This window comes from Erpetoichthys calabaricus, chromosome 9, assembly GCF_900747795.2.
Source record: "Erpetoichthys calabaricus chromosome 9, fErpCal1.3, whole genome shotgun sequence".
NCBI lineage: Eukaryota > Metazoa > Chordata > Cladistia > Polypteriformes > Polypteridae > Erpetoichthys > Erpetoichthys calabaricus.
Window position 1 is genome coordinate 30,453,816 of NC_041402.2, and position 27,879 is coordinate 30,481,694.

The 27,879-nt window shown below is 39.8% G+C and overlaps 1 protein-coding gene across 1 annotated transcript in view; it reads right to left on the reverse strand.

Annotated features, from left to right (window-relative positions):
- LOC127529137 (uncharacterized) overlaps positions 1–27,879 on the reverse strand; it is a 51,128-nt gene that overhangs the window by 19,673 nt on the left and 3,576 nt on the right. The window contains exons 2-6 of the mRNA XM_051931754.1: positions 27,294–27,343; positions 26,712–26,841; positions 23,325–23,754; positions 14,578–14,750; positions 4,157–4,226 (exon numbers count right to left, since the gene is read on the reverse strand). Of these exons, the coding sequence (XP_051787714.1) occupies positions 4,157–4,226; positions 14,578–14,750; positions 23,325–23,754; positions 26,712–26,841; positions 27,294–27,332 (842 nt within the window). The 5' untranslated portion in view covers positions 27,333–27,343. The remainder of the gene's footprint in view (positions 1–4,156; positions 4,227–14,577; positions 14,751–23,324; positions 23,755–26,711; positions 26,842–27,293; positions 27,344–27,879) is intronic.

The window sequence follows — 27,879 nt, forward strand, 5'->3', positions numbered from 1 at the left end:
CACAGTCATCATTAGAGAACCCCAGGAGATGCTTATGGCAAAGCCGTATTAATTCTCTGACTTCTCAATCCTTGTCCCAACAGTCTGCAGCTATGGGCTCCTCTAGGCAGCTGCCTAGCACTCATAAATAAAATAATTGACGCTCACAAAGCAGGAGAAGGCTACAAGAAAATAGTAAAGCATTTTCAGGTTGCTGTTTCCTCAGTTCTTAATGTTATTAAGAAATGGCAGTTAAGAGAAACGGTGGAGAACAAGTGGAAGTCTAAAAGAACTGCTATTTGGATTGGTAGAAAGGCAAACCTCTATTTGACTGTGAAACATCTTCAGGAAGATTTAGCAAATTCTGGAGTGGTGCTTCACTGTTCTACTGTGCAATGACACTAGCACAAATATGGCCTTCATTTCAGAGTCAGCAGAAGAAATCCTTTTCCTGAATCCTAGCCACAAAATTCAGCTCCTGAAGTTTGCAAATGAACATCTAAACAAGCCTGATGCATTTTGGAAACAGGTCCTGTAGACTGATGAAGTCAAAACAGAACTTTGTGGCCACAGTGTGCAAAGGTATGTTTGGAGAAAAAAGGGTGTCAAACTCCAGGAACAGAACACATCTCCAACTATTAAGTATGGCAGTGGATCGATCAGGCTTTGGGCTTGTGTTACAGCCAGTGGCACAGGAAAGATGTCATTGGTAGAGGGAAGAATGGATTCAAATAAATACCAGCATTTTCTAGAAGCAAACATCACACTGTCTGTAAAAAAAACTTGAAGTTAAAAGGAGGATGGATCCTACAACAAGATAATGATCCAAAATACAACTCAAAATCTACAATGGAATACCTCGAGAGGAGCAAGCTGATGGTTTTGCCATGGCCCTTACAGTCCCCACACCTAAATATCATTGGGAATCTGTGGATAGATCTCAAAAGAGCAGCACATGTGAGATGGCCAAGGAATCTCACAGAACTGGAAGCCTTTTGCAAGGACAAATGGGCAAGAATACCCCAAATAAGAACTGAAAGACTCTTAGATGGCTACACAAAGCATTTCCAAGCTGTAGTGCTTGCCAAAGGGGGTCTTACTAAGTACTGACCATATCGGTTGCTCAAACTTTTGCTTCAGGCCCTTTTAATTTTTTTTGGTATTTTTTACCTGTGAATCCTGGAAATAAAAATGTAATCTTGCTTAAAATATTCAAGAAATGTATCCTCTTTAACTTTATGCCTTTTAGTGATCAGTTCATTTTCTGCTCACTTAACAGTTTCAAGGTGTTTTTAGGTTTTTCTCTATGCCATCGCCTCATACAATCAGTGGGAAACGAAGGGATTTAGCACCAGATGAATAATTCTGATCTTCCTGTCTTTTCCAAATACATCAGAGATTACATTTGGCCCATTACTCTTAATTTCAAAGAGTTATTACTACATGGTCCAGAATCTGCCATCTTGTATGTTAGCTTTCCTTGTCATTTTCTCCTTTTTTTTTTGTTTTAATCCCTAGTCTTATCGTGAATCTTGTTTTGGCAGTCAAACATGTTCAAGAAACAAGATGAAAACAAAGAAGTTATGCTAGTTTTGCATTGAGGATGTGAAGAAGACCACTTCCTGCTTTTGTTGTTGTACTTATTCATTCTCGGGTGATCACTGAAGGCTCTGCTTTTTCTCAGTATTTGAAAGTAGCAAATGTTTGCTGAGTGTTTCTGCATATTTTTGAGTGTAACGTCCTTTTTTCTGTTCTATTCTCCTGTTTCTGACTTATTGAGACAAACAGACTTCAAGATGTCATAGTCCTGTGGGTGCTCCACCCTTTAACTTCTAGTTTTTCCTTTTTTGATGACCACTTTAAAGGAAAATAATTAATTTCTACACCCACCCCGTTCTAATTAAGATTTCAAAAAGAGTAGGTGAGGCCTCGAACTTTGCCTCATCCCCAGGTGCTGCTGCTAAATAGGCCAGTTACCAGAGAGGACATTTAAGAGAGGCCTGCAGATTAAGGTTGTGCCTCTTTAAAGTCTCAAGCTTCTTGGTTATGCTGGGTGTAATGGACCAGAATCCATAGGTGTCCAGTGCAATAGGAGGTCCAGGAGAAATGAGCACTCCTGTATAATTTCTCCCCCAATTTGTTAAATGGCAACATCACTGGAGGGCATTCCAACACAAACACCTGTAGGGTATGCTGGGGCCTGAAGTCTCATGGAGCAGCCTTGTTGGGTGCTGAGGGGGCTATCAGGGGGAGCCACCGGGATTCATATACCCTACTTTCAGGGACTTCCAGGAAGTGCCCCAGCACCAGAAGTACTCCCGGGTTATAGATAAGAAGATGCTCAGTCTCAGCCAGGCGAGTCAGAGTCAGGTGGAGAAGGACAAAGCTTGCCTGGAGGAGTGGAAGGAGAAGAAAACAAATATTGTGGTGATTTGCAAAGTCTTTCTTAGGTATTTGGTGTAAATAAACCTTTTATTATTACCGGAACTTGTGTCATGCTGGTTGTGTCAGGGGTTTGGGTTCTATAATGCCCCCTAGTGGTCATGCAGGTTTTGCGTTTTGTCGTTCTGGCCTCAGCTTTGGTGTCAAAATCGGTGTACACCTTTATCAAGTGTCTGAGAATTACTCCTATGATTTGCATTAAAAGTTTGACTAGGATAAGGATTTGTCCATCCACAGAGAAGGATATGAGATTTATTATGCTTATTAAAGTAGTAATCGGTAAAACTAGCCATAGCTATTCCTGTGGTGTTTCTGCATGCCATACTTCTCTCCATGAAATAGCCTTATCTTCTGTGCGGCTTTATTTATCAAATGTCCCATGAGTCTCTGCCTTCTTCTTGAACTTTCCTGGGTTTGTAAAGTGTAATATGATGTTCCATTCAGTGCTTGGTGTACCTGTGTGACATTTCCCTGTCAATAACCCATCCAGTCTGCCTATCTTCAGGGTAATATGCTGGCTGTTACAGTACGGTTTACATCCATGGCCACTTGTGTGTTCATAGTGCGATATCTCTTGTGATTCACATATACATGCTCATCCACACTGAGGCAAAGATCTTTATCTGCATGCTGATTTACTTGAGTACAGCTTGCTTTAAAATTAACCCACTTAGATTGGGGAGGAAATGTATAAATCTGTGTTTTACCTCATGTATTGTATGGGCCTTCAGACATTGGTTCAGAGTTCAAGAAATGGTTGGACGTGACAGACCCATATCATTGCTATTGCAAAGCTACATTTTACCCATGGCCATAAAATGTCACCTTACCAACATTTTCATTTTGGCTAATGGTGCATGGGTTCTCCACATAGATGCAGCAATCATGTGACTTACAAGATTTATTACAAATATTATTGTGTCTTTGTCAAATTGATATCTTTTTATGAGTTCATTGCTGTCCAGCGTTTCCAAAACATTCCACCTTTCCCAGAGTTTGAGTTCTGATTGCCATCTTCTGGCAGCTCCTAGCGAGATAAGACAGCTCATCAGCTCATGGTGAAGTTAGAAGTAGTTTTCTAAATTTGAAAAATGATTTTACTTCTTCTCCCAAGAATAGGACCAAATTTGCGTCACTGTGAGATTTTGTGAGCCAGTTAGGACTGTTTCCGTACTCTGAGACACTTGATAAATACAGGCACAGGTCTAGAGTTGTAAATTACACATTTTGTTTTTTTCTTTAATTCTCAGAACCTCGATTTTGTGAGTGTCTACAGTTGTGTTTTGGTTTTCTAAATTTCTGTTCTGATTTTTTAAGTTCTTAGCGTCCTTAGCTTCAGTTTATTTAGTTAGTATCTGATATTCCTCCCTTCCTTTCCCAGTGTCGCATTTCTTTCCAGTCTTTCCTTTTGTTTATTTTGAGAAGCATTGAGGATTTATCTTAAACCTAAATGATTTAATACATTTATTTCTTGGTGTCTTGTTTACATTTTTCTAGTATTCTAGTCTTGTGTTTTTAAATTAATTACTTATTTTACAATTTATCTGAAGCGTGATTAATGAGGAGATACAGTTTTAGGTTTTGGTTCCCTGTGGGTGGTCCGTAGAAAACAAGTACAGTAAATGAAATGTATTTGTGTAAAGCCTGAGAGCTATGGATCTCACCAAACCCTTTGCTTCATTCCTTTAAGATGAATTATCAAGACCTCCCTGCCACCTTACCGGCCTCTATGTACCTGTTCTCATACGTTCGTGTTGACTCCAGTTTGCTGCAGTTTCGACTTGAGACCCCAGAGTGGCGCAAAACTGAAAAGAAAGAGAGAGAGAGAGAGCAGTCTAAGCCTGATGGAGTTGCTTTATCTTGATGTTCTTTAAACACTTGAGGAGTGAGTGATTCCAAAAGTGTGAAATCAAAGCATACAAATTCATCATCCTGTGCAGTAGTAAAGCTGCAGCATGTGGGTGGCCTGCTTACATTTACTGAGCATATATGGAGGGCTAAAATGAAATATTTGTTTCAGGAGCCCAAAGAAGCCAGAAAAACGTGAAACATTTTTTGAAACCTGATGTACAACAGCATTCTGGGACAGATCTTAACTGATCACATCACCATCTACCTTCGCCATGTGCCTCTCTCTGACATTGGCAGTTATTTTATTTTTCAGTCTGCTGACTTTAAAAGTTGTATAGGTTCTGCACCTGCCAGTATTCTTTCTTGTTCTTGTTTGATGGACTTTAACAGATGAGGTGCAGTATACAGCATGCTATTGCCATTAACAGAAAATGTACACCACATCCACTCATAGATAGATAGATACTTTATTAATCCCAAGGGGAAATTCACATACTCCAGCAGCAGCATACTGATAAAGAACAATATTAAATTAAAGAGTAATAAAAATGCAGGTAAAAACAGACAATAACTTTATATAATGTTAACGTTTACCCCCCCGGGTGGAATTGAAGAGTCGCATAGTGTGAGGGAGGAACGATCTCCTCAGTCTGTCAGTGGAACAGGACGGTGACAGCAGTCTGCCATTGAAGCTGCTCCTCTGTCTGGAGATGACACTGTTTAGTGGATGCAGTGGATTCTCCATGATTGACAGGAGCCTGCTCAGTGCCCGTCGCTCTGCCACGGATGTCAAACTGTCCAGCTCTGTGCCTACAATAGAGCCTGCCTTCCTCACCAGTTTGTCCAGGCGTGAGGCGTCCTTCTTCTTTATGCTGCCTCCCCAGCACACCACCGCGTAGAAGAGGGCACTCGCCACAACCGTCTGATAGAACATCTGCAGCATGTTATTGCAGATGTTGAAGTACGTCAGCCTTCTAATGATGTATACTCGGTTCTGTCCTTTCTTACACAGAGCATCAGTATTGGAAGTCCAGTCAAGTTTATCATCCAGCCGCACTCCCAGGTATTTATAGGTCTGCACCCTCTGCATACAGTCACCTCTGATGATCACGGGGTCCATGAAGGGCCTGGGCCTCCTAAAATCCACCACCAGCTCCTTGGTTTTGCTGGTGTTTAGTTGTAGGTGGTTTGAATCGCACCATTTAACAAAGTCCTTGATTAGGTTCCTATACTCCTGATGCAGCCCACGATAGCAGTGTTGTCAGCGAACTTTTGCACGTGGCAGGACTCCGAGTTGTATTGGAAGTCCGATGTATATAGGCTGAACAGGACCAGAGAAAGTTCAGTCCCCTGTGGCGCTCCTGTGTTGCTGACCACAATGTCAGACCTACAGTTCCCGAGACGCACATGCTGAGGTCTGTCTTTAAGATAGTCCACGATCCATGCCACCAGGTATTGTATTTCATGGAGCATTAACACGAAATACACGGTATCTCAATGGGAGAACAGGGAAGAAAATGGAAGTGTTAAGTGGTTTAGAGCACTGCTGCCTCACAGCTGCAGAGTCCTGAGTTTGAATCCTGGCCCAAGCACTGCCGCCATCATGCTTGTTCCCCTTGCATGTTCTCCTTATGGTCTTTGTGGATTTGTCTTCAGGCTTTCCAGCTTTCCTCCCATAATCCAAAAATATACACACTAAGTTAGTGGGTGTAGTATGCATACGTGCAAGTGGGTCCTGCACTGGACTTGCACCTGCCCACTTTTGCTTCTTACCATTGCACCATGTACTGCTGGGGTAAGCACTGACTCCCTGTGGGTTAGAAAATGGACGACTGGGCATGAGAGTTATGGAATTGCACACACTCTGATGTAGTGTTTTGGGCTGTAAAAGGGGTTTGCCTTCCCCATCCAGCGTTGTTCCTGCCATGACACAGAACCAGATGAAGTTGGTTTGACGCTGGATGGCTAGAAGCAGTCTACTTGACTGGTGTAACATTTATTTAGCTTGCCATGTCACCTGTAGTTATGGTTTGGCTGGTGTTATTGCCCTGGCTTTTGTAATTTATTGTTCATTTAGTTTCTTTGTGATTGTTTATAAATGTTTTTGCCTATTATGTCATTAATTCTGATTTACTTGTCTTTATAAATTGTAATTTTATGATTTTCTTTTGTGTTTCTTTGTAATATTGCTTGTGTTCTACCCTTTCACCTATATTTGAGATCTAGGGAGGTGGGTACACCTAATTGTGCAGCTGAGTTGAAGCTTGGGACGTTTCATCCTCTTTGGCATTCAGTCCTCCTTATTCCTTGTGGAACACGGGGCCTCAACCATTGTCTTCCACTTCCTGTGGTCTCTGACGATCATTTTTGCTTCTTCCCAAGACACGTTGATGGCTTTAAGTCCTCATTTAGACATAGTTAGTATTATTGTCGGTTTTGATTTGATTTTGGTTTCATGTATTGCCTTTTCTGGCATTTGACCCCAGTTTTCGATGAAAGGTACTTTTTATGGTTGGTGTTTATTAGAGTTATTTGCTTTTAGGTTTAATTTTTAGTACTTTTTGTTCCTGCCTTGCTTTTCCTGTTTTTTTTTTCATTATTTTTTTGTATAAATATTTATATACAAGAATCTTGCATTGTTTTATGTTGGATCAGAGATTTCACAGTTTCCCTCTTCTCCATTTTTGTGGACATTTTCATACATTTATTATTTAACATCCTTAGCCTCCTGTTGGGCCTGTGTGGGCTAAAACCGTTCCTTTTTTAGTTTGGGCTTATGAGCCTACAGATGTGGCGTTTCAAGTGGGCTCAGTCAAGAAACGGGGGTTGGTTTGGCATTTTTGTGTGGTTTTTTGAGGCCTGCACCCTCTTTTTGAGTTTCAGTGTGGCAGATATCAGAGCACCAATGTGATATTATATGCCATGCTTGGTTTATTTTTAAATTTATGTAAATTTTTAATTATGTTTAAAGGCACCATTTACATTTTACTGGTATAGAAAACTTTATCTACACTGAGTGGGCACCTTATAGGTTCCAGCAGTCCTTTCCACATAACTGCCTCATCAATGAATATGATTTAAAGTATGCAGGCAAGTATCAATGGATGAAGTGCGTGGGCATTTTGGAGGGCAAAACTAAAGATGTAAGTGGTTCTTAATGGTGAGTTCCCATTTGAGTATACCAGGAGCAGCAGATGGTGTTGCCATCCATTAAAAATGATTATCCATCAGGGACACATCCAGCCAATGACAGTCAAGTGGTCATAAACAGACTGTTGATGAAAGGGGCCGAAGGAGGACATGAAAAGACAGATAGCAGTTGATGAGGACAACACAGAACATGTGAACACACTAATGGGGATGGTGGCTGATAACCAACTGAGTTCCACTCCTGTCTGTCTGAGTTCAGTGATCTAAGTACCACAAACACCAGATACTGGAGGATTGGCATTTCCTGTTTCCAGCTGATTCAGACTGCTTAGAGCACCAGCCTGTGTCCAAAAGCCCCATAAATCAAATATCTTTGCATGGAACAGTGTCAAGTTTTCAGAATTTGGCAAGAATTTGTCCGTGAGCTACTTTAAAATAAGTCTGCTGGGCTCCTGCCTACATTTCTGTTTAATTTCTGATTTGATTTAAATTAGTATGAGGAGCTAGCACACAGTGGTCTTTTTGGTATCAAACCGCTCTCTACACTGGGCAAGGTTGGGGATTCAAGTGCTACACTGTAGAAGAAAATTAAAAGAAAATTAAAAACTAAAGAGAAATTTTAAAAAGCAAGATAATTCTGACATACAAGAATATCGGAAACTACAGCAAGGGATCAGAAAAAGCATTTGAAAAATCAAAAGAGAAACCAAAATAATTATTAGAGAAATGAAAACAAACCGCATTAGCAATTTTTTCAGTTCTACTCTTGTAAAAAGACGATAAAAAACAATTTAAGAAACCTTAGGGACATGAATGGAGAAATCCTTAAAAATTGAAATGAAATATCAAATGAACTGAACAAATATTTCACCCAAGTATTTATAAAGGAAGAAACAAGTGGAATGCCTCATGCACAAGTAAAAATAAACTCTGAGTTCATAGATTTTAAAATAGAAGAGTCAGATGTACCTATGTTGAAGACTATAAAAAAAACTCCTGGACCTGACGGTATCTTACCAATTGTATTGAAAGAAATAAGACATCATCTATAAAACTTTTATTGTGGATTATAGTTTATTATAGTTCAACAGGCACTTCAGAAAGGAGAAGTACCCGAGAACTGGAAAGTTGCAAATGTGACTCCAATCTTCAAGAAGGGAGACCAAATGGATCCTAGTAATTACAGACCATTTAGTGTTACTTCTGTGCAATGCAAAATTATGGAAATTATTAAAAGAAATAAATTAATTTATTTAATTTATTTATATAAATTAAAATAGCATTCTAAATAACAGCTAGTGCGAAACCAGTCTTTTAGATTTCCTTTTGAAGCAACCGGAATAGCTGGCAAAGCAAAGCGTACGACATAATTCACCTCGACTCTCAAAGAGCATCCCACACCAAAAATGAATTATGAAACTAGAAGCGGTGGGCATCAGAGGTAACCTACAAAATTGGATCTCTAGTTGCTTAACTGGCAGGAGATCAAGGGTACAGATAAGAGGAGAATGTTCCAAATGGTGCGAGGTTATCAGAGGAGTCCCTCAGGAGTCTGTCCTTGAACCCTTACTTTAATGATATTGATTCAGGTATAGTTTGCAAGTTTGTGAAATTCACAGATGACATTAAAATTGGAGGGATGGCAGACAGAGAGGAGGCAGCAAAAATAATTCAAAAAGACCTGAAAAAGGTTCAGAACTGGGCAAAAACCTGGAAAATGCAATTTAATGTAGGAAAGTGTGAAGTGCTACATGTGGACGAAAGGAACATCAATTATAAATACAAGTTGGGAGACACTGAGCTATGGGAAGGAACCTCTGTAAAAGATTTAAGGGTTTATGTTGACACAAAATTCTCATTGACTATGAAATGCACACAAGCAATTAAAAAGACGTTATATGATGAAAAGTGTTGAACAGAACATCCATTGACTTAAATTTAAACTACTGTATATAATGCACTAGTAAGACCACATCTGGAGTATCGTGTGCAGTTCTGGTCACCACGGCACAAGAAAGACAAAGCAGCACTTGGAGCTGTGCAGAGGAGAGCAACCAAGTGCATCCTGGGACTTTAAGGATATGTGGTATTGTGACAGACTCAGAGAATTAAACCTGTTTAGGGTCGAGCAGAGGAGACTGTGAGGGGACCTCATCCAGGTGTTTTAAATCCTCGAAGACATCGATAAAGTAGATCCAACAGAGTATTTTCAGCTTAGAAGTAAATCACATACTCGAGGACATCAGTGGAAATTAGGGGGAAGTGCATTTAAAACTGAAGCCAGAAAGCACTTCATTACTCAGAGTTGTTGGATTCTGGAACAAGCTACCAAGGCATGGAGTTGAAGCAGAAACTCTGACAACCTTTAAGATGAATCTGGAGGAGATACTGGGACAGCTTAGCTATTAGCTAAAGAAACAAACCTGATGGACTGAGTGGTCTCCTCTCGTTTGTCGATTTTCTTATATTTCTTATGCTAATCGTGATTAAACTATCTTAACTCTGTATTGGATATGTTGTATTGATTGAATTCATAATTGGGGTTTCTAGTAGTGTGTTTGATTGTTCTGTTATAATCAAATAAAATAAACAGATCTATCTTACCAAGTGTCAACAATGCATGGAGTGCCTTTTTGTAGCATCTGTCGTGTATCATTCTCATCTTATTTTAAGTTGTTTTTCTTTGCATATAACTACTTCTTTGACATCTTGTAAAGCATTTTGAGCAACATCATCTGTATGACAATTTGCTATAGAAATAAATGTTTTGTCTAATTCCTTGATTTGAGCAGAGTACTGTTTAAAGGATATCTGAAGATTATTCCCACTGGGTGCATCCCTTCATAGTATGAGGATATCACTCCATACCACTAGGCTCTGCATTGATTACATCAAACTGATGGTATATGGAGCTTAGTTATGGCCAGGAGGACATTATTATTATTAGGAGGCCCCCAGGTATTGACAATATGTTTGGAGGAAATCAGACGTGACTTGGTGTAAACTTAGAAAACGACTATCTCTTCGCTTGGCAGTATGCCTCTCAACATTTCTTAGGAGGAACTGGAAAATATTGTTGGGTGTGGTGGGTAGCCTGTTATATCCAGTATGGAGAATAACCATTGCGACCCTTACCCAAAAACACAGACGAAAAGTGAGGAATATGATGATGTTTTGTAATTGAGTGTTAGATGATGCATTAATTAACCGAAAGTAAGAGCTGGGAGACTACATCCTGCAATAATTTTTCCATAACATGTCTTTAGAACACTCTGGACGAGAACTGGCCATTCAGCCCAACAAAGCTCACCAGTCCTATCCACTTGTTTCTTCCAAAAAAAACATCAAGTCGAGTTTTGAAAGTCCCTAAAGTCTTGCTGTCTACCACACTACTTGGTAGCTTATTCCAAGTGTCTATCGTTCTTTGTGTAAAGAAAAACTCCCTAATGTTTGAGCGAAATTTACCCTTAACAAGTTTCCAACTGTGTCCCCGTGTTCTTGATGAACTCATTTTAAAATAACAGTCTCGATCCACTGCACTGATTCCCTTCATAATTTTAAACACTTCAATCATGTCACCTCTTAATCTTCTTTTGCTTAAACTGAACAGGCTCAGCTCTTTTAATCTTTCCTCATAACTCCTCATTAAACTGTAGGCCTGGGATCAGCCTAGTTGCTCTTCTCTGGACCTTCTCTAGTGCTGCTATGTCCTTTTTTGTAGCCTGGAGACCAAAACTGCACCCAGTACTCCAGATGAGGCCTCACCAGTGTGTTATAAAGGTTGAGCAGAACCTCCTTGGACTTGTACTCCACACATCAGGGCGCTATATAACCTGACATTCTGTTATCCTTCTTAATGGCTTCAGAACACTGTCGGGAAGTCGATAGGTTTGAGTCCACTACGACTCCTAAATCCTTCTCTTAAGGTATACTCTCGATTTTCTGACCTCCCATTGTGTATTCAAACATTTTTACTTCCTATGTGTAATATTTTACATTTACTGACATTAAATTTCATCTGCCACAAATCTGACCAAGCCTGTATGCTATCCAAGTCCTTCTGTAATGATGTAACGGATTCCAAATTATCTGCTATTCCACCTATTTTGGTATCATCTGCAAACCTAACCAGCTTATGGTTAACCAGTCTTGTGCTCTGCAGTCACATTTGGAATGGCATACTGTTACACTAATAGTGTCCCATGAAATCCGTTTTATTTTTTCACAAATTTCGTTTTATTTTTTTTGATTTTCTGTTTTCACCGTTTTATTTTTCCTTGATTTGGATTTTTGGGTTTTTAAGTTTTTGTTTTTTTTGTTTTTTACTGTAAGTAGCAACAGCTACAACAAAACAATAATGGAATGGCACTTTACATTCCTTTTAATGAAATGCAACACTAGCACAACTGGACCTTATTTTGCAGTTCCATTCATCAGGTAGGAGCCCAGATCCTCCATGATGCTGTATGCTAAGACTGCAGTAGGACAGTGAGTGCCCTCCAGAATTGTAAAAGCTGTTACTAGTTTGATGCATCCTTCTGAGATGATTGTTAACTTCACTTTTAGGGTCTTGGAAATTTGTTACAGCCTGAGCTGATGTGTTCTTGGCCAGAAAGAACTTTTTGTAGTGGTGAACATGTTCAGCGAGGTATCCTACTGATTCAAAGCAGCTATTCCTTGTGGTGTTTCCAGCCTCTGGGGTTCCTGGCAGGCTTCTTGAAGAAGGTAAACTTTACCCACATCACTAGTGATGCAGCCTCACTAAAGTATTTATAGTGCTGCCAGGTCTCTCCCACCAAACTGATGACATGACGCAAGCAGGAAGAATGTAAACTGTTAGGCATAACCCTTTTTAAAACGTCCTGATATGCTTTCAGACAGTTTGATGCATTGTCGGTAACCTCAGCTAAAATGTCATTAAGATTCAGCTGGTGGTTGTGAAGGAACTTAAGTGCTGCCTGTGAAAAGGTGGAAAAGTTGCAGCTCTCCATAAAGATAACCTCTGCCAATAAGTGCTGGTCTTCAGTACCTGTAATTGTAGTTATGTGAATTATGGCTATACTTCCTTAGAAGACTGGCGTCCTTCAACATCTGCAATAAGATGCTGCAGATGTTCTATCAGTCGGTTGTGGCGAGCACCCTCTTCTACGCGGTGGTGTGCTGGGGAGGCAGCATAAAGAAGAAGGACGCCTCACGCCTGGACAAACTGGTAAGGAAGGCAGGCTCTATTGTAGGCACGGAGCTGGACAGTTTGACATCTGTGGCAGAGTGACGGGCGCTGAGCAGGCTCCTGTCAATCATGGAGAATCCACTGCATCCACTAAACAGTATCATCTCCAGACAGAGGAGCAGCTTCAGCAACAGACTGCTGTCACTGTCCTGCTCCACTGACAGACTGAGGAGATCGTTCCTCCCCTAAACTATGCGACTCTTCAATTCCACCTGGGCGGGGTAAACGTTAACATTATTCAAAGTTATTGTCTGTTTTTACCTGCATTTTTATCACTCTTTAATATTGTTTTTTGTATCAGTATGCTGCTGCAGGAGTATGTGAATTTCCCCTTGGGATTAATAAAGTATCTAGATAGATAGATAGATACTTTATTAATCCCAAGGGGAAATTCACATACTCCAGCAGCAAAAAAATATTAAATTAATATTAAATTAAAATATCTATCTGTCTATCTATTATTTCTAATGATTCTTGAACCTTAAATGTTTACAGATTTAAAACATGCATTATTATATCTGTAGCTTCATCTACTGCATATCTTAAAATAATGAATTACAAAGCAAAAGCAAACTCTTCTGCAAGATGCTAAATTGGGGAATTAAACAGAAAAAAAGAAAGAGAGGCCCGCTTTTAAGGGCTCGTTGCATCTGAGGAGAAGCCTGCTTTTCTGCCCAGGATTGTAGGTGCCGAGTTTATAACAGAAGAGTCAAATGTGGACTTTGCGTGCCTTGTAACCGTGAGCCAAAACATTTATTAAATCCAGAAACATTGTTGTTAATCTTTAAAAAGGTACTATGGTGTGCTGGCAAAACTTACAGAAAAGTTGTCCAGTTTCATAAAAGTCGGCGGGATATTGCTGTGCCCTCAATTTTGCAGTTAAGCTCGTGTTTCTTAGTTTTTTCTCCGTAGTTAGGGTATCTGATACTGCTCGCTAAAACATTTCTGTCTCATGCAGCTAACTAATTTGTGTGCCTTTAACAAGATAACATGCAGAAAACATGCGCACAATCAGATAGAGGCATGACTGGATTTGTACGAAGAATTGCATTCGCTTGAAAACAACAAACTAGAAAATAGTATCTGAATGATAGAACTACAGATTATTCAATCATTTAATTTATTGGGAAGTTTTGTAACAGTCACACCTTCAGTCTTTAAATTTCACGCATTTCCATGTTTTTAAATCTAAAATCCGTTTTTATGCGTTAATTTCATGACTCCATCCGTGTTTTCCGCATCACGAAAACTCATAAGGCCCTACACTAAGGGCCATGTCAGATTCTGCAACTTCTCCAGTGATTTTAAGTTGCAGCCTTCATCCAGTGGTGTATATCCAGTCACCTATTGTGAAATTCCCAAAAACACAGTCAACCTAGTCAATGACTCACTCCAAAAAATTTTAACTTAAGTCATAGTGGTGGGCTTTGCGTGTGTGAGAGCTGACAACTAATGAATCCTCATTCAGAGGCACAGTGAACGCAGCAATGAGAAATAAGGAATGTGTGTGCTTTGGAGCCCACAAACAGAAGAGAAACTCTGTCTGTATGTACCATGACAAAATGGAAAAAAGATAAAAGTGCTGAGATTGTGGCTTAACTTGCCGTAGCTGTTAACTCTTCATACAGCACCAGCTAGCTAGTCGCTGTCAGAAACAGGGACTAGCATGACTATGGTGGAAAGTCGGCACTCATTTGGTAACTATGACTGACAGGTAGTCATTTTCAGTGGTTTAAGCTGATATGGTCTGATTTAAGAGACCAGCAACTGTGAATGGCAAGTCTGACCTACCCTAGGAATAGAAGAGGTGTAATGTGATACCAGCTTTACTGTCACATGACCTAAAATGGAACTAAAACCTTAAAAGGTTCAGAGACACATGTAGGATATTGATATGGCAAATCACAGAAAACAACACTACTTACATCCATGGCTGCTGTCTGTATTGCCATTCTTCTGAATAAGTGAATAGAAACCCATGGTCAGAAAAATGAGCAATAGTGAGATTCCAACACCAACTACAATGGGAATGTCATGCTTTTCCAAAACTGGGAGCCATGAGGATGGTGTGCCCAAAGGTGCATCTGGATGTTTGGCCCTGCAAAATAAAAAGCATCCAGTGTAAGGAAGGAAGGCCTGAAAGGCAGAGGCAGAGATGCCAGTGGGATCACTTTTTTTTTTTTCGGTAGTTCAAACTTGCTTTTCAGGACCCCTGACCCACTAACATTTATTCTTACATTTTTCAATAAAATATTGATCACCCATATTTGTTATACTGTCTTGATTTATTAAAGTGCATTACAAAAAAAATCAAATAAATGCATAAATGTAAATGAGTTATTCATTTAATTAAAGACCACATTTGCTTTAAAAGCACATTTCACAAATTGCACAATATTGATGCAAGCAATTTAGGCACTTTAGTAATAACATACACTAGAAATTCAATTACTCCATGACTTGTATGTTTTTCAGCCAGACTGGACCCTTCTTTGTGTAACAGCTCATCTCATTCTCAGATCTGTGTAATCCAACTCAGGGTCACACTGGGCAGCACTGGGCACAAGGCAGACCACCCGTTTTATCACAGGGCCCACTCGCTCCATTTAGAACCGGCAGTTCACCTGACTTAACATGTCTTTGGTGATGAGGGTAGCAATTCCCACAATGCCACCAATTTGCATAATATTTGTGAAATCATTTTGCAGAAGTTTTTCAGTTTTCCAGCCAAACCCACAACCCCTCTTAAGAGTATGTAAGTTTCACTAAAAGCTGTTTATCCTTGTGTTTTAATTTAAAATGTATCACACATCTGAGACATCTCACTTGGAGAAAACCACGATGTTGTAACGAACCCTGCTTACGTTTCATTTGCCCACTTCCTTGGTTACGCGAGTCCTTAATCTTTTGGCTCCGTTTTCTAAACACAGCTGTAAATTTAATGAACCTACATGTCTCACAAGTTAATAACAAATCTCCTTTAATTTACTTTACTTTAATATACTTTTAAACACTAAACGTTTTCTCAACCATAGTGAATTGACATTTTAATAAGGCTGCACAGTGGTCAGAGTCACTGACTCAACACTGAAGAGATTTGGAATGAAATCACAGCCTGCACACTGCCTTGGCATGTTGCTGCCATGTCCGAATTTGTTTTTCCTACCACAAGGCCCTTCACCCCAATAATCCTCAACCATTCTGCTCACCTAGATTGCCCAAAATGACATTAAGTTGAGGTCCTTAAAGATTTCATCACACTACTTGGCCATTTATTCCATGTGTCAATGGTTTTTTGCATGAAGAACAAGTTTTCTAACGAAGACAGGTAATAGAGTATATGAAAAAACAGTTGATATCTCTGGCTCTGAGTGTACCTGCTGCATTCCTCTTATGCCTCCCCTGGGTATCCCCTCTTGCTCAGTGCCTCCTCTGTCAATTGCATTCTCATAATACCTGCTTGTCAGACTTGGTCATTTTGCTGCGCCTTACTTGCTGCCAGTCTGCTTTTTTGATTACCAGTGTTAGATGGGCCCCCATTTCCCCACTGTGAAAACAGAAATCATAATTGTGAATACCTCCCATCTTTGAAGGTGTATCATAACATTACTTGGTAAGTTTGTAGCACCGCCACATAATGAATGTATTTTCTGTTTTGTCTTGTAAACTCTGTCACCACCCAAGCACATGTATAAAAAGTGAAAGTAATGAAACAGGTATGTTGGGAAGACGGTAATAAGGAGGACCTTTCTGAGGTATGGACAGTTGCCATGATAATGGATGCTAATGTACAGTTAATAAGGAGCGCAAAAAGACAGGAGAAGAAGAACAATACAGAACACAAGCTTTTGTAGTGGAGGATACAGGCGTGGACTATCCAAGGCCAGGCAGGAAATTGCCTCACTTGGTGGTTGAAACCCTTTCCACTTTTGAGGTGGCCATATTGAAGAGTTTCCCAGCATAGCTGTTCTTTCGCTGATGTGCCACAAATAGAAACAGACATGTTATTTTAGCCCTATATTCTGAATCTTCCATGAGTTTTTTTATTTAAAATTTGCTGTTGTTGTTGTTAATTACAGTATTTTGCATTACTTTTCATGCAATCTTCATTATTTATGATTGTTGCTATTTTTTCTGCCCATTGTTAAGGCAGCTTGAGTAAAGTTAGGGATGCGCCCTTAGAGGTCCAGACCTTGTAATCAGAATATAAGTTTAATATGTCACTGTGCTCTGTGCAAATATTTAAAATCTGCTATTGTTTTCTACTCACATGCACAGCTAATACAAAGCCAGATTTAGCACAAGGAGCTCATCATTTAGAACTGCAAGGCAAGCATTAGAAGACAAGACAAGGGCAACTGCGAAATGGGCATTGTACTGTTTCTGTGTGTCAGAGTCATCATGACATTGGATCTTCTTATCCTTGTTTGGAATGGCATGATTTACCTAAGTGGGGGCCTGCACATGAAGAAAGAGTATAAAGCCTTGGAACATTGCCCAGCACACCTTTGAAGCCAACGGATGGATGGGAGATACTGTTATCCGATCTGGAAAATCCTCTGTGAGATATGGCCGGCCATTCATCCCAGCCAATACCCCCAGGCCGCCAGATGGAGCCCTCCTTGCAGCATGGAGGTGCCCCGAATGCCAGCAGGGAATTATGGACAGTGGACTTTTAATGCACAACCCTGCTGGATTCCAATTTTGCCTGCCAGGAGTCGCTGCAGGGAGGCCCAAGGACTATTATGTGCCCTATAACCCGGAAGTGCGTCTTAGTCATAGCGACAGAGGGAATGACATACTTCCGGGATGAAAGAGAAGAGTTTTGATTTGACCCGGAAGTGCTAAGAAGTCACATGGACAGGGGTTCAGAAGCACTTTCGGGTCACGGACTATATAAAGGACTGTGGGAGATCCCAGGGTTGAGCTGAGTTGGGAGGCAGGGTAGCTAAGCATCTGGGAGTGGAGGATTGTGATTTGATCATAGGGAATTGTATTGTTTATTGAGTATTGTGGAGTGGAGGGTGCTTTGTGCACATTATTATGTGCTCTTCATTGTGTTGTCCTTTTCAATTCATGGTGGGTGTGAGATGCTTCTTCATCAGTTTGGTAAGAGAGAGAGAGTGAGGGAGTGAGAAAATTTATAGATTTTCTGTCCAATCCCTAGAGCCAATAGGGCGTCATAGTACTTGAAGGCTTCTGATACAAGCCAGTTCCAAACAGCCATACTTCAGACCAATGGGGGAATAGAACACCTTAACACCTGCCCTCCAAACCATATGTTAAGGTAAAGATTGGCAGTTAGGCAGCCTGGCATTGTGTGGGGGATGAGAGAGAGACTTTAGCAGAGAAACACTTGACAAACTGGTTTAAGGCACTACCCCCCCCCCCCCCCCCAACCCTATTGCAAAATTCAGAGAACAATTCCTAAAAGGGGGGGGGGGGGGTTGTAAACATGAATACTTCTCACTAATGTAACACTAAAATTGCCTAAGTTACAAATAAAGACATACAAAATATTTATCAACTTATATGCATAATCTCACATCACAACAAGTGTGGAAAGGTTTTGATGGATATTTGCATTAATAACAAGGACAAACAGACTCAAGAACAGTTTTTTCCCAAAAGCCATAACCATTCTAAACTCACACATGCACTGACTACACAGTCTAACCCTCCAACCCCTGGACTTCCTTCTATCCATCAACTGTGCAATATCTAATATCTAAATGGTACTGATAATAACTGTGAAGTATCTGTATACTGTACAATATCCTTACTCTCAGGGTCCAACATTCACTACTCACTGCACATGATCATCAGTAATGTGCAATATTTAAATTATGTGCAATAACCCAATAGTCCAATAGTTATTATTCTTTCCATATGTATATAGCGTTGCAGAACTTTTTTGCAACTTCTTTGCAACTTTTTGCACCATTTGTTTATTTGTTTATTTACGTGTTGTGTTCTACATGTAAGTCTGCACTGAAGGAGCATCTTTTAATCTCATTGTACATGTGTATAGTGACAATAAAAGGCATTCTATTCTATTCTATTCTATAATTTTTCTGACATTAAAAATTGGTATTGTGGAAACTGATAAACTCCAGTTATAAAGATTAGAAGCCTTTTTCCCCAAATATAATGTTTATGTTTGGTGGTTGGTAAATTTAATCAAAGTTTTCTGTGATCTGCCTGCTGTTTCTTTGGACTTCTTGCTGAAATATACTGACTCCAGACTTCAGTAGGGAGATGGTTTGGTGTATTAGAGATGCATTGACCTGAGACGTGATCCCAGGAGGACAGATAAAAAACATTTACTTTCCAGAGAAACATTGATTGCAGACTTGGAAGGAAGGGCTAGGCCAGGACTAGAAGAAACAGGATGTGACATGGAGGTCAAATGGAGCTTGTCAATTATACATTAGCAGGTAAGTGGGGGAGCCACCCCATATATTAAAGAGGTCTTTGGCAGGCAGGCCTAGGGAGACACAGACATTTGTGATGACCCTCCTGTGAGATCAATACATACCTTTGATTTTGCACATTTTGGCCACTTGAGACATGTTTAATACAGGCTGGCCAACAATGGTCTGCATTTTAAGAGATTTAGTAAACATCTGATACTCAGCAGGCAATTATCAAACCGGGCCAGCACACAGGGTGAACTTTCCTGTAATTCTTATGGTGGCTTGGTCTTTCATTTCTATTTTTTTTTTACTCTTGAGAATTTTAGTTTTATATTTCAACAGAGTTTGAAATTCTTATCTCTTGCATTATTTGCTTAACTTTGTTCCTTTATTATGTTTGTATTTTGGCAGAATTCCTCCTCTACAGAATTGTTTTATTTTAAAGTCATTTTATCAAGAGCAGTAAGCAGAACAGAATACAAAGTTATAATGAAGGGGCCCTCTGTTTAACTAGTGGATACAACAGTCAGGCATCCCTCACATGTCTACGGGTTTAAAAGGCTGATATCCTGAGCATCCAAACCTGTGAGCTGAATATTAGGCAACCCCCACCCAAGTACTGATTACCACATGTGCCTGAACATTCACTTGATAACTTCCAGAACAGTTTACCAATGCTGCCTCCTGGCAATGCCAAGTAACACAGGAACCACATTTTTGAAATGCCAAGGACAGCAATTTCCGTTCTGCATGGCACAACTTATTCCACTGATCCTTCTTGGCCTCCATCCAAGGTGTGTTGACTTAACCTCAGACAGAACTTGCTCTTTTGACTGCTGCCCAAAATGAAGTTCAGGTAACTGCATTAAATCATGTTGGAACAAACTGTCAAACACAGAAGGCTTTGTGTCTGTAATTGGACTGTTTATTCATATTGCACATTTGGTTGGTTTACTTAAAGATATAAGATTATCTCTTGTGTATGATTTCAGTTTTATTTTATGGTTTTCACAATTTCGTCTTGTTAGAATTGCCAAACAATAAAACATGTTGCAGCACGTTATATATAACATTTTGTTTTCAAACCAACTGCCTACAGTTCCGGATCAGCATGGAGTAGAGCCTGTGCTATTGGCTCTGGGAACAAAGCAGAAAATATCCCTGGACAGAGCACCGGTCAACATGCTGTATGTTTCATTTTATTTGTTTCACATTTATTTGCACATCACGTGTTGATTACTGTAATGCTGTGGGTTATTATTGCCATTATGCAGTATTGTTAGTGTATCTACATGAGCGTCCTGGAAGTGATCTCATTTTAGATGATAACCATTTTGACAACCCTACTTATTGCTCAATGCTCAAAGATTTGATTGAGCAAAGTGAGATGTTGCCAGACTGACATGTAATAAAGAGAGAGAAGATGGAAGGACAGGGATTAAGATGGAGATGAGAATGGCAATTCTGTAGTGCCAAGGGGTAATTCACACTTTTAATATGGGGAGAGCCTCGCCAGTGTGTCTTAAAAAGACTCCCAGAATGTAAAACTCCATAAGCACTGATGTAATAGAAAGAACAGGGGAAAGGCAGAAAGCCAGGGGCCTCATTTATAGAACTTTGTGATTTTGAGTGTGAAAATGTGCGTACACCAAAAAACTGGAAAATGTGTAGGCCAAAAAAACCCAAAAACCTTGCGTACGCATATTTCCACGCAATTTACCCTTTATAAATCGCAATCATCCTGTAAATGTGCATTTGTGAATGCACCTAAAACTCCACCATGTTACACTCTGAAACAACCATATATGGAGCATGCTAATCAACCTCATACATATGCAATCACAATGCTGCAGACCTTCATTGGCTAGAAGTGCAGCCACATGCAAGAAGTTCTTGTCTTTAAATTAGAGGCACGCAAGAGAACCTTATATGTTTAATGGCGCCGTGTTACTGCTTCTGCAAATTCTGTGAGCTGCAGCCACACCATGTCTCAAATAAAAAAAAAAAAAAAGTTTCTGGTGACAAAGCAGAGTGCCAGCTACCAGCAGAGTGAACTTGTAATGAGAGGAGGAAAAACACATTAACGTTCTCTGAATTCGATCTGTGAAGAGCATTTGAAATTGGAGATGCCTGCTTATGTGGCATTATGCCAGAGCAGTCCTGATGATTGTCAGTCTCATCTTGGCATCTCAGATGACTCATGTGTTTAATAGAATATCACTGCTTATGGTTAACAAAAGAAGCTTCATTCTCGCTAGGTGCCCTTTTTGCAATACGAGTGCATTAAAGTGCTCTGATTACATTAAGAAAAACGGAAACTGCTGCCAATTGCTTTTTGATTTTGGTAATGTGCTATGATATATGTATGTACATTCACACCTTCTGAAATGTAGATGTAGCAGTTTGTTGGTCAGTTCGTGCCTTCCAGCACAGTGGACATGATGGAATGAAGCTTGGCTGAGATATTCCTGACCTGTCGGCCAGTTCCCTGAGACGTGACAACTAATAGCCAATATAAACTGAAGAAAAAAACAACAAGTTCTCAAGTTCAAACAGCATTGGCCCTCTTAAAAGGGAAATAAAATACAGTGGGTGCATCATTTTCATCTCTTTTGTCACGTCAATGCATATTTTAATAACAGCTTGGCACTATGAACTATTAAGTGTGCAAGTTGTCACTTAACTGGTTTACCTGCATTTCCCCACTTGATCAATGGGGGGATCATCATTTCCCAGAGTTCCTGTAAATATATGCACATATCCCCATCAAGTTTTCTTTTATAAATCCTGTCATTTGCATGGGAAGTTGCATATACACATTTCACATACATTTGTGCATACAAAGCTTAATATATATTTTCTTATATATATATTTAAACATTAGTATAAGGACCCTCATCTACTGCAGGTTGGCCTCTGATACCTGAGAACAGGTCATTTCAGAGACGCGGTTCTGCTTGTTTATGTTTTGTATTTATTGTATATCCTTCTTAGCTTTATGTTTACCCCCATAATAATGAGTCAAAAACATTCAATTTTTTTCATCAATAAAAAAATTACATGTAATTGATACATAAATACTACAATGTCAATTTCAATGCAATAGTAAAGTTAAAGTCTAGTGTCTATCTACTGTACTGATGTAGATTTACAGTAGTACACGTCCTATGTGTGATATGTTTTCAGACAGGCACCAACGCACTGCCCAGTGTTTTAATCAGGACAGTACAAACATGGTTCTTTACGCACTCTTCCTATAACATTTCTTTTCTGCTGCTTGAGCATAAGATTGTAGAATATCGGTGCCTGATCAGCACAAAGTGATGTGGCCCTCGGGTTATTGTTGGCTAGCACAGAGCAAAGCTTGGTGATTTCCACATTTGCCCCAACACTAACATTGAATTGTGCTGCATTGTGAACAGCGATTATGGGGCTAACATCTTTCTACGTGATCAGATTTTTTTTCCCATTCACACCTACACTCATATAATGAGAGCAGAATTATTAAAAACAAAACTGCAATTGCCAGATCTGCTAACCACGCCACAGATCTGCTTCACCACACTTTCTCTCTTCTCATTAAGTTGCTATTGTATTATTGTTATTTTATTAATTTAATTTGTGTAAATAATGGTGACAACTTTTATCTAGTTCTAGCCTAAGAACTTTAGGTTTTTACTACTGTCACACATGTGTGTCTGTGGATCACCCTCCTTGACTCATCTTGGGTAAGCAAACCCACACTGGGACAAGAGGGGATGGTGTAGCTAATGGTATCGTTACTATTCCCAGGGCCAGGAGAACACGCCCAGTGAGGGCAACTGACCCCGCCCCTTCCAGTCGGAGGACTGCATATACAAGGCGTTCACAGAGGGTGGAGTCTCATTCTGGACCGACGCTCAAGATAGACGGAGCTCTGATCCAGACCTGATTGCTACAACAGCATTTTACTTTGTATTTCACTGCCTCATATGTGCTGTCGTGTGCCATTTCTGTTTAAAGTTATCTCAGTAATTAAATAGGGTGACCCAGTTGGTGTATCAACATTTTTTGGGATCGGTTGTAACACCTCACACAACCACACCACCTTCCCTCTCACTGACATGATAGACCTATTTCTTGGGGTTTAAGGCCCAGAAATCTGTAAAGCTGCTTTGTGACAACACTTGTTGTAAAATGCACTATATAAAAGAAAAATGTATTTGATCTGAAGTAAGAGCAGATCTATCTTTAAGTCAGGAAACATCTACACATACCTTGGATTACCGTCACTCGTTTTCATTGGAGACTGAGAACTGTTCTTCTTTGGCCATTCGTTTAGTTCCAAATTGTCTGGGGTCAAGAGTTCAGTAGATGGACTTTGCAGGTTTTCTTTGGTGGATAATTGCTGTGTCGATGCTCCTCTTTTGAAGGTCATTTCAGCGGGATTTGGTTGCATTGTAAATGGAGCAGTTTGAGTGGACCCAAAGGCGTTATCTTCCAAGGCACTTGTGACGCTCACACTGCCAACAAGATCAGGTTGCATTGTATTCATTGGATCTCTAGGAGTAGTCCCATGGTATGAAGTATTTCTTTTTACAGTTGAAAGTGTGGCATTTAAGACTTCTGGGAGGCTTGACATGAGTTCTTTTACATTCTTTGACTTCCCAAAGGATGTTGTTGCCATCAGACCACTTGGGACAGGAGCTAGAGTTATTAGTCATAGAGAAAGAGGAAGAAGCTACTAGTTGTCATCAAAATGAGGAATTTGATTTGTCTTCAATTCTTTTTTGTATTAATTGATCTATTTGTATGGAATGATTACAATAAAATTAATAAAATAAAAAAAAATGAGGAATCAGAAATTAATTTTTTTAACATTATTATTTAGATCGTGTAAAATAACATAATATTGAAATCCTAAAGGACAACTGAACAGACATGGTTTGCTTTGTGACACATCACTGCTTCCACTAACCCATAAACTCTAAATAGATTTGAATCTAGAGAAGAGGTTTGTTGTTTTTGCTTGCTTTGCTCCTTAATGATGATGCATTACAAATAACATGGGCACAACCGATCTCTGCTATATTCAAGACGAATTGCCACTGTTTTTATTTCCTCCGATGTCTGAAAATCCCAATGTCTTGTTCTCTGCTCACTGCCTGTTATAGGTGTATAGTGGAGTCCATATTGACACTCTGCACAGTATCCTGGTTTGGGACCTGCTCAGCTCAGGGCTACAAAGCAGGAGGAGGATTTAGTAGTCACTATGAGATATTACTGACACATGGCTGCCTTCAGTCAAGGATATATAGTGTATAACACACACAAACTACTTTAGAACGGCAAGTTTTTCTAATATTAAAGACTTCAGACATCCTGCACTTTTCTTCCTCTTCCATACTCCTGTCATAATGCTACTCATTACCACCATAATTGCAGTGACCACTGCCTCAGGGTACATAATGTGTTTCTTTAATAGCAGAAATATATATACAGTGGAACCTCGGTTTGCGAGTAACTTGGTTTATGAGTGTTTTGCAAGACGAGCTAAAATTTGTAATAAATTTTGACTTGATAAACGAGTGAGGTCTTGTAATATGAGTAGTATGTATACACTTTGTCTGCTGAGAGTCATGTGATCACAACTGAGTTGATGGTTCTTCTCTCTTGCTGCGGGATTGTGGGCAATCGTCTCCTATTCTCCATCTGAGTCGGCGTGCCTCACTCATGTAGTCAACATCCGTACGAGCAAATACTGTTTACTACAGCATTGTGACTGTGTGTGTGTGTGTGTGTATGTGTGTGTGCGCTGTGACGTGCGAGTCCCCGTCTTGCACCGCAAAACACCAAGCTGAGTCTCAGTACTTTAGCAACACCAGCTTTATTCAGCTTGAAGCAGCAACAGCGCGGTTATTTATTTTAGCAGGATCTGCCAGTCTCCTATACACAGACACAGCAGTCAGGCAGGGCCGTGGCCAAGTAATACTGTGCCCTGCGCATTTATAATGTTCCTTGTATCACTCATCGATGACAGGCACTTATAGCATGTCCGCGATCTTTTAGGATTCACTTTTACAGCAAACTGCTACAGCGCTGGGAGACTGCGATTGCTTTGGGACGCTCTTCCGCGTGTCGTCCTGTTGGGTGGAATCCCACAAGAGTTTAGAAACTCACTCACACCAGCCATGATTCTTTTCAAAGATAAAGTGCAGGTTAATTTGTTTTATGTATTTTTACTTTATATTTTGTATTAATCATTTTTATATGAATAGTTTTGGGTTGTGGAACGAATCATCTGAGTTTCCATTATTTCTTATGGGGAAATTCACTTTGATACACGAGTGCTTTGGACTGCGAGCAAGTTTCCGGAACGAATCATGCTTGCAAACCGAGGTTCCACTGTATATACATACATAACCACAAGGGGATGCCCTGAGCCCCAGCACCTCAGCCACAATTTCATCTGACACAACTCCAGGTTCAAATAAAGGGTTTTTATTATCCCCGATACCTATGGACTCTGACAAATCAACACATCTACAAATAAAGTGAGTGATCTTTATCTCCTTCCCAACCCTCATGGCGAGTGTTGCCCACTGTCTCATGACTCTGACTCCCCAAGGTAAAGCAGCCCACTCCTATTAAGATAAACCTGGGAATGTTTCCGGTGTTACTGCATTGGCTGCTGTGAGCACTTCTGGGATCATGTGGAAATCTGCAATGAACCCCCTCCCTCTGGCAGCACCTAAGGACCCTGACAGGGTTGCACTTCTGCACTCTGATTCTTATGCAAACCCTGCAAGTGTCCAAACTTGGGGGCAGCTGAGAGGAATACTGCCACCTTCTGTTTGGGGGAATTAACTACTCCTGGGATCTAGCTTTGCCCAGTCCTTCCATTATTCCGTTATCCGAATGGGGACGAGGATTGCAAAGTGTCCTGGCTGCTGGGATATGCTTCCATGTACTGTATGTAGTCCATCCATTGTGAATTTCCCCTTGGGGATTAATAAAGTATCTATCTATCTATCTATCTATCTATCTATCTATCTATCTATCTATCTATCTATCTATCTATCTATCTATCTATCTATCTATCTATTGTGGCCCACCAGCTGACCAAAATATCACCCTCCATTCATGTTAGGATGCCTGTCCGTCCTCCATGGCACTCAAAATATGTACTCTAATGTGCCAAAATATTATAACCACTCTCATATGAAGTGAATGACTTTGACTATTTTAAGACAGCAGTGCATGTCAAGGTCAAGACAGTGGTCTGAGGAGGAATAAAATACATTTTAGTGTCAGCTTTGTGAAATTGTATTTGAATCGAAAACATACCTGTTTCATTTATCACAAATCATTCCTTAATTTTGCAGCTAAGTTCATACGCTGTTTAATGCTGCATACCTGGCCATCATTTATAACAAGTTTGTCATGATGTAATGGGTTACATAACACCTACATCATGTGCCTAGCAGCCACACAGAATCACAGAGGCCATTCAAAAAAATGCACAAAATGGTGACACCCATGAAAAATAATCTTTCAAATGATGGCAAAAATTACAAGTACATAAAATGGTGCATTATTTGTGTATCCATGACAACCACTAAACAATGAAATATAATTCTAAAAATGGCACTTATTCATCTCACTTTTTTCTTCATCATCCAGTGTGAGAAGACTTTTTACTGAGTCCTCTTTAAGTCTGTTGACTGTGGTGATCTGACCAAATCTGCATGCAGTACGGCCATTCAAAGTGTTGTTCTTTAGGGAAAGGTAGTCCTGCAAATCAGAGTGTTAATGTTTTTAAAAGCATACAATGCTGTAAATATCACATTTTGCATCACAAATCAAAGACTCACTGATCTGTAACACTATTGCCAGCATTATGCGTTTGTAGTACAATTTAGCTAAAGCACTTAGTGGCACAGTTATTAGCACAGGTGCCTCACAGCACCAGTGTCCCGGGTTCAAATACTATACCTGGGTGATGTCTGTGTGGAGCTCCAGATTCTCCTGGTGTTACTGTTAGTTTTTTTCTGGATTGTCTGCACAGTGCCCAGGCCGAGACTCAAATTCAGGACTCCAGAATTGCAAATCAGTAGGGATAATCACTTTGTTGCCATTTTTTTTTAAATGACGAATTAAAAATATTTTTTTACTGTCATACTTTCATTGTTGTCACTTTCTTAACTTACAGATTGTAAGGGTAAAAGCAAGTTTATTGAACTCACCCTGCAGTTGTCTTCACTCCCTTCCCCTGATGGACACATGGGGTCTCGTGCTTTAAAACAAATATTAGAAAATGAATAACACAGACAGTACTTTGGACAACAGAAGAATGGTATTGTTGATAATAAATGTGAAACTGAACATTTTTTTCTTCAGTGAGTCAGGATAATTTTTAAAGAGCAAACACCTTACATAATTGCTTGTTATCTGGTATTTTTTTAGGCTTTGACAGTCCCCTAAGAACCATCCATCCATCTGTCCATGATAGAAAGCTGAATATTACGCTAGGCAATCTAGAAACAAATATTTGAGTAGTAACCGGGAGAAAGCGAAGTCAAAAATGTAAAAATATTTGAAAACTGAGAAGTCAGCCGAACTGTTATAAAGGTCAAATAGTGAGACAAAAATTTAAGTCAAAACTCAGAAAAGCAAAAGTAATAGGTTTTAAAGGCACAAAAAGGGTTGTTTTGAATCCATAAACTCAGATAGCAACTTTTTGTTAACTCAGTCGGTATCCTCTGAGGCTACCATAGTAATAGATTTCCAAAAAAGTACTAATTGTAAATAAACAAAAACGGTGGTGAAAAT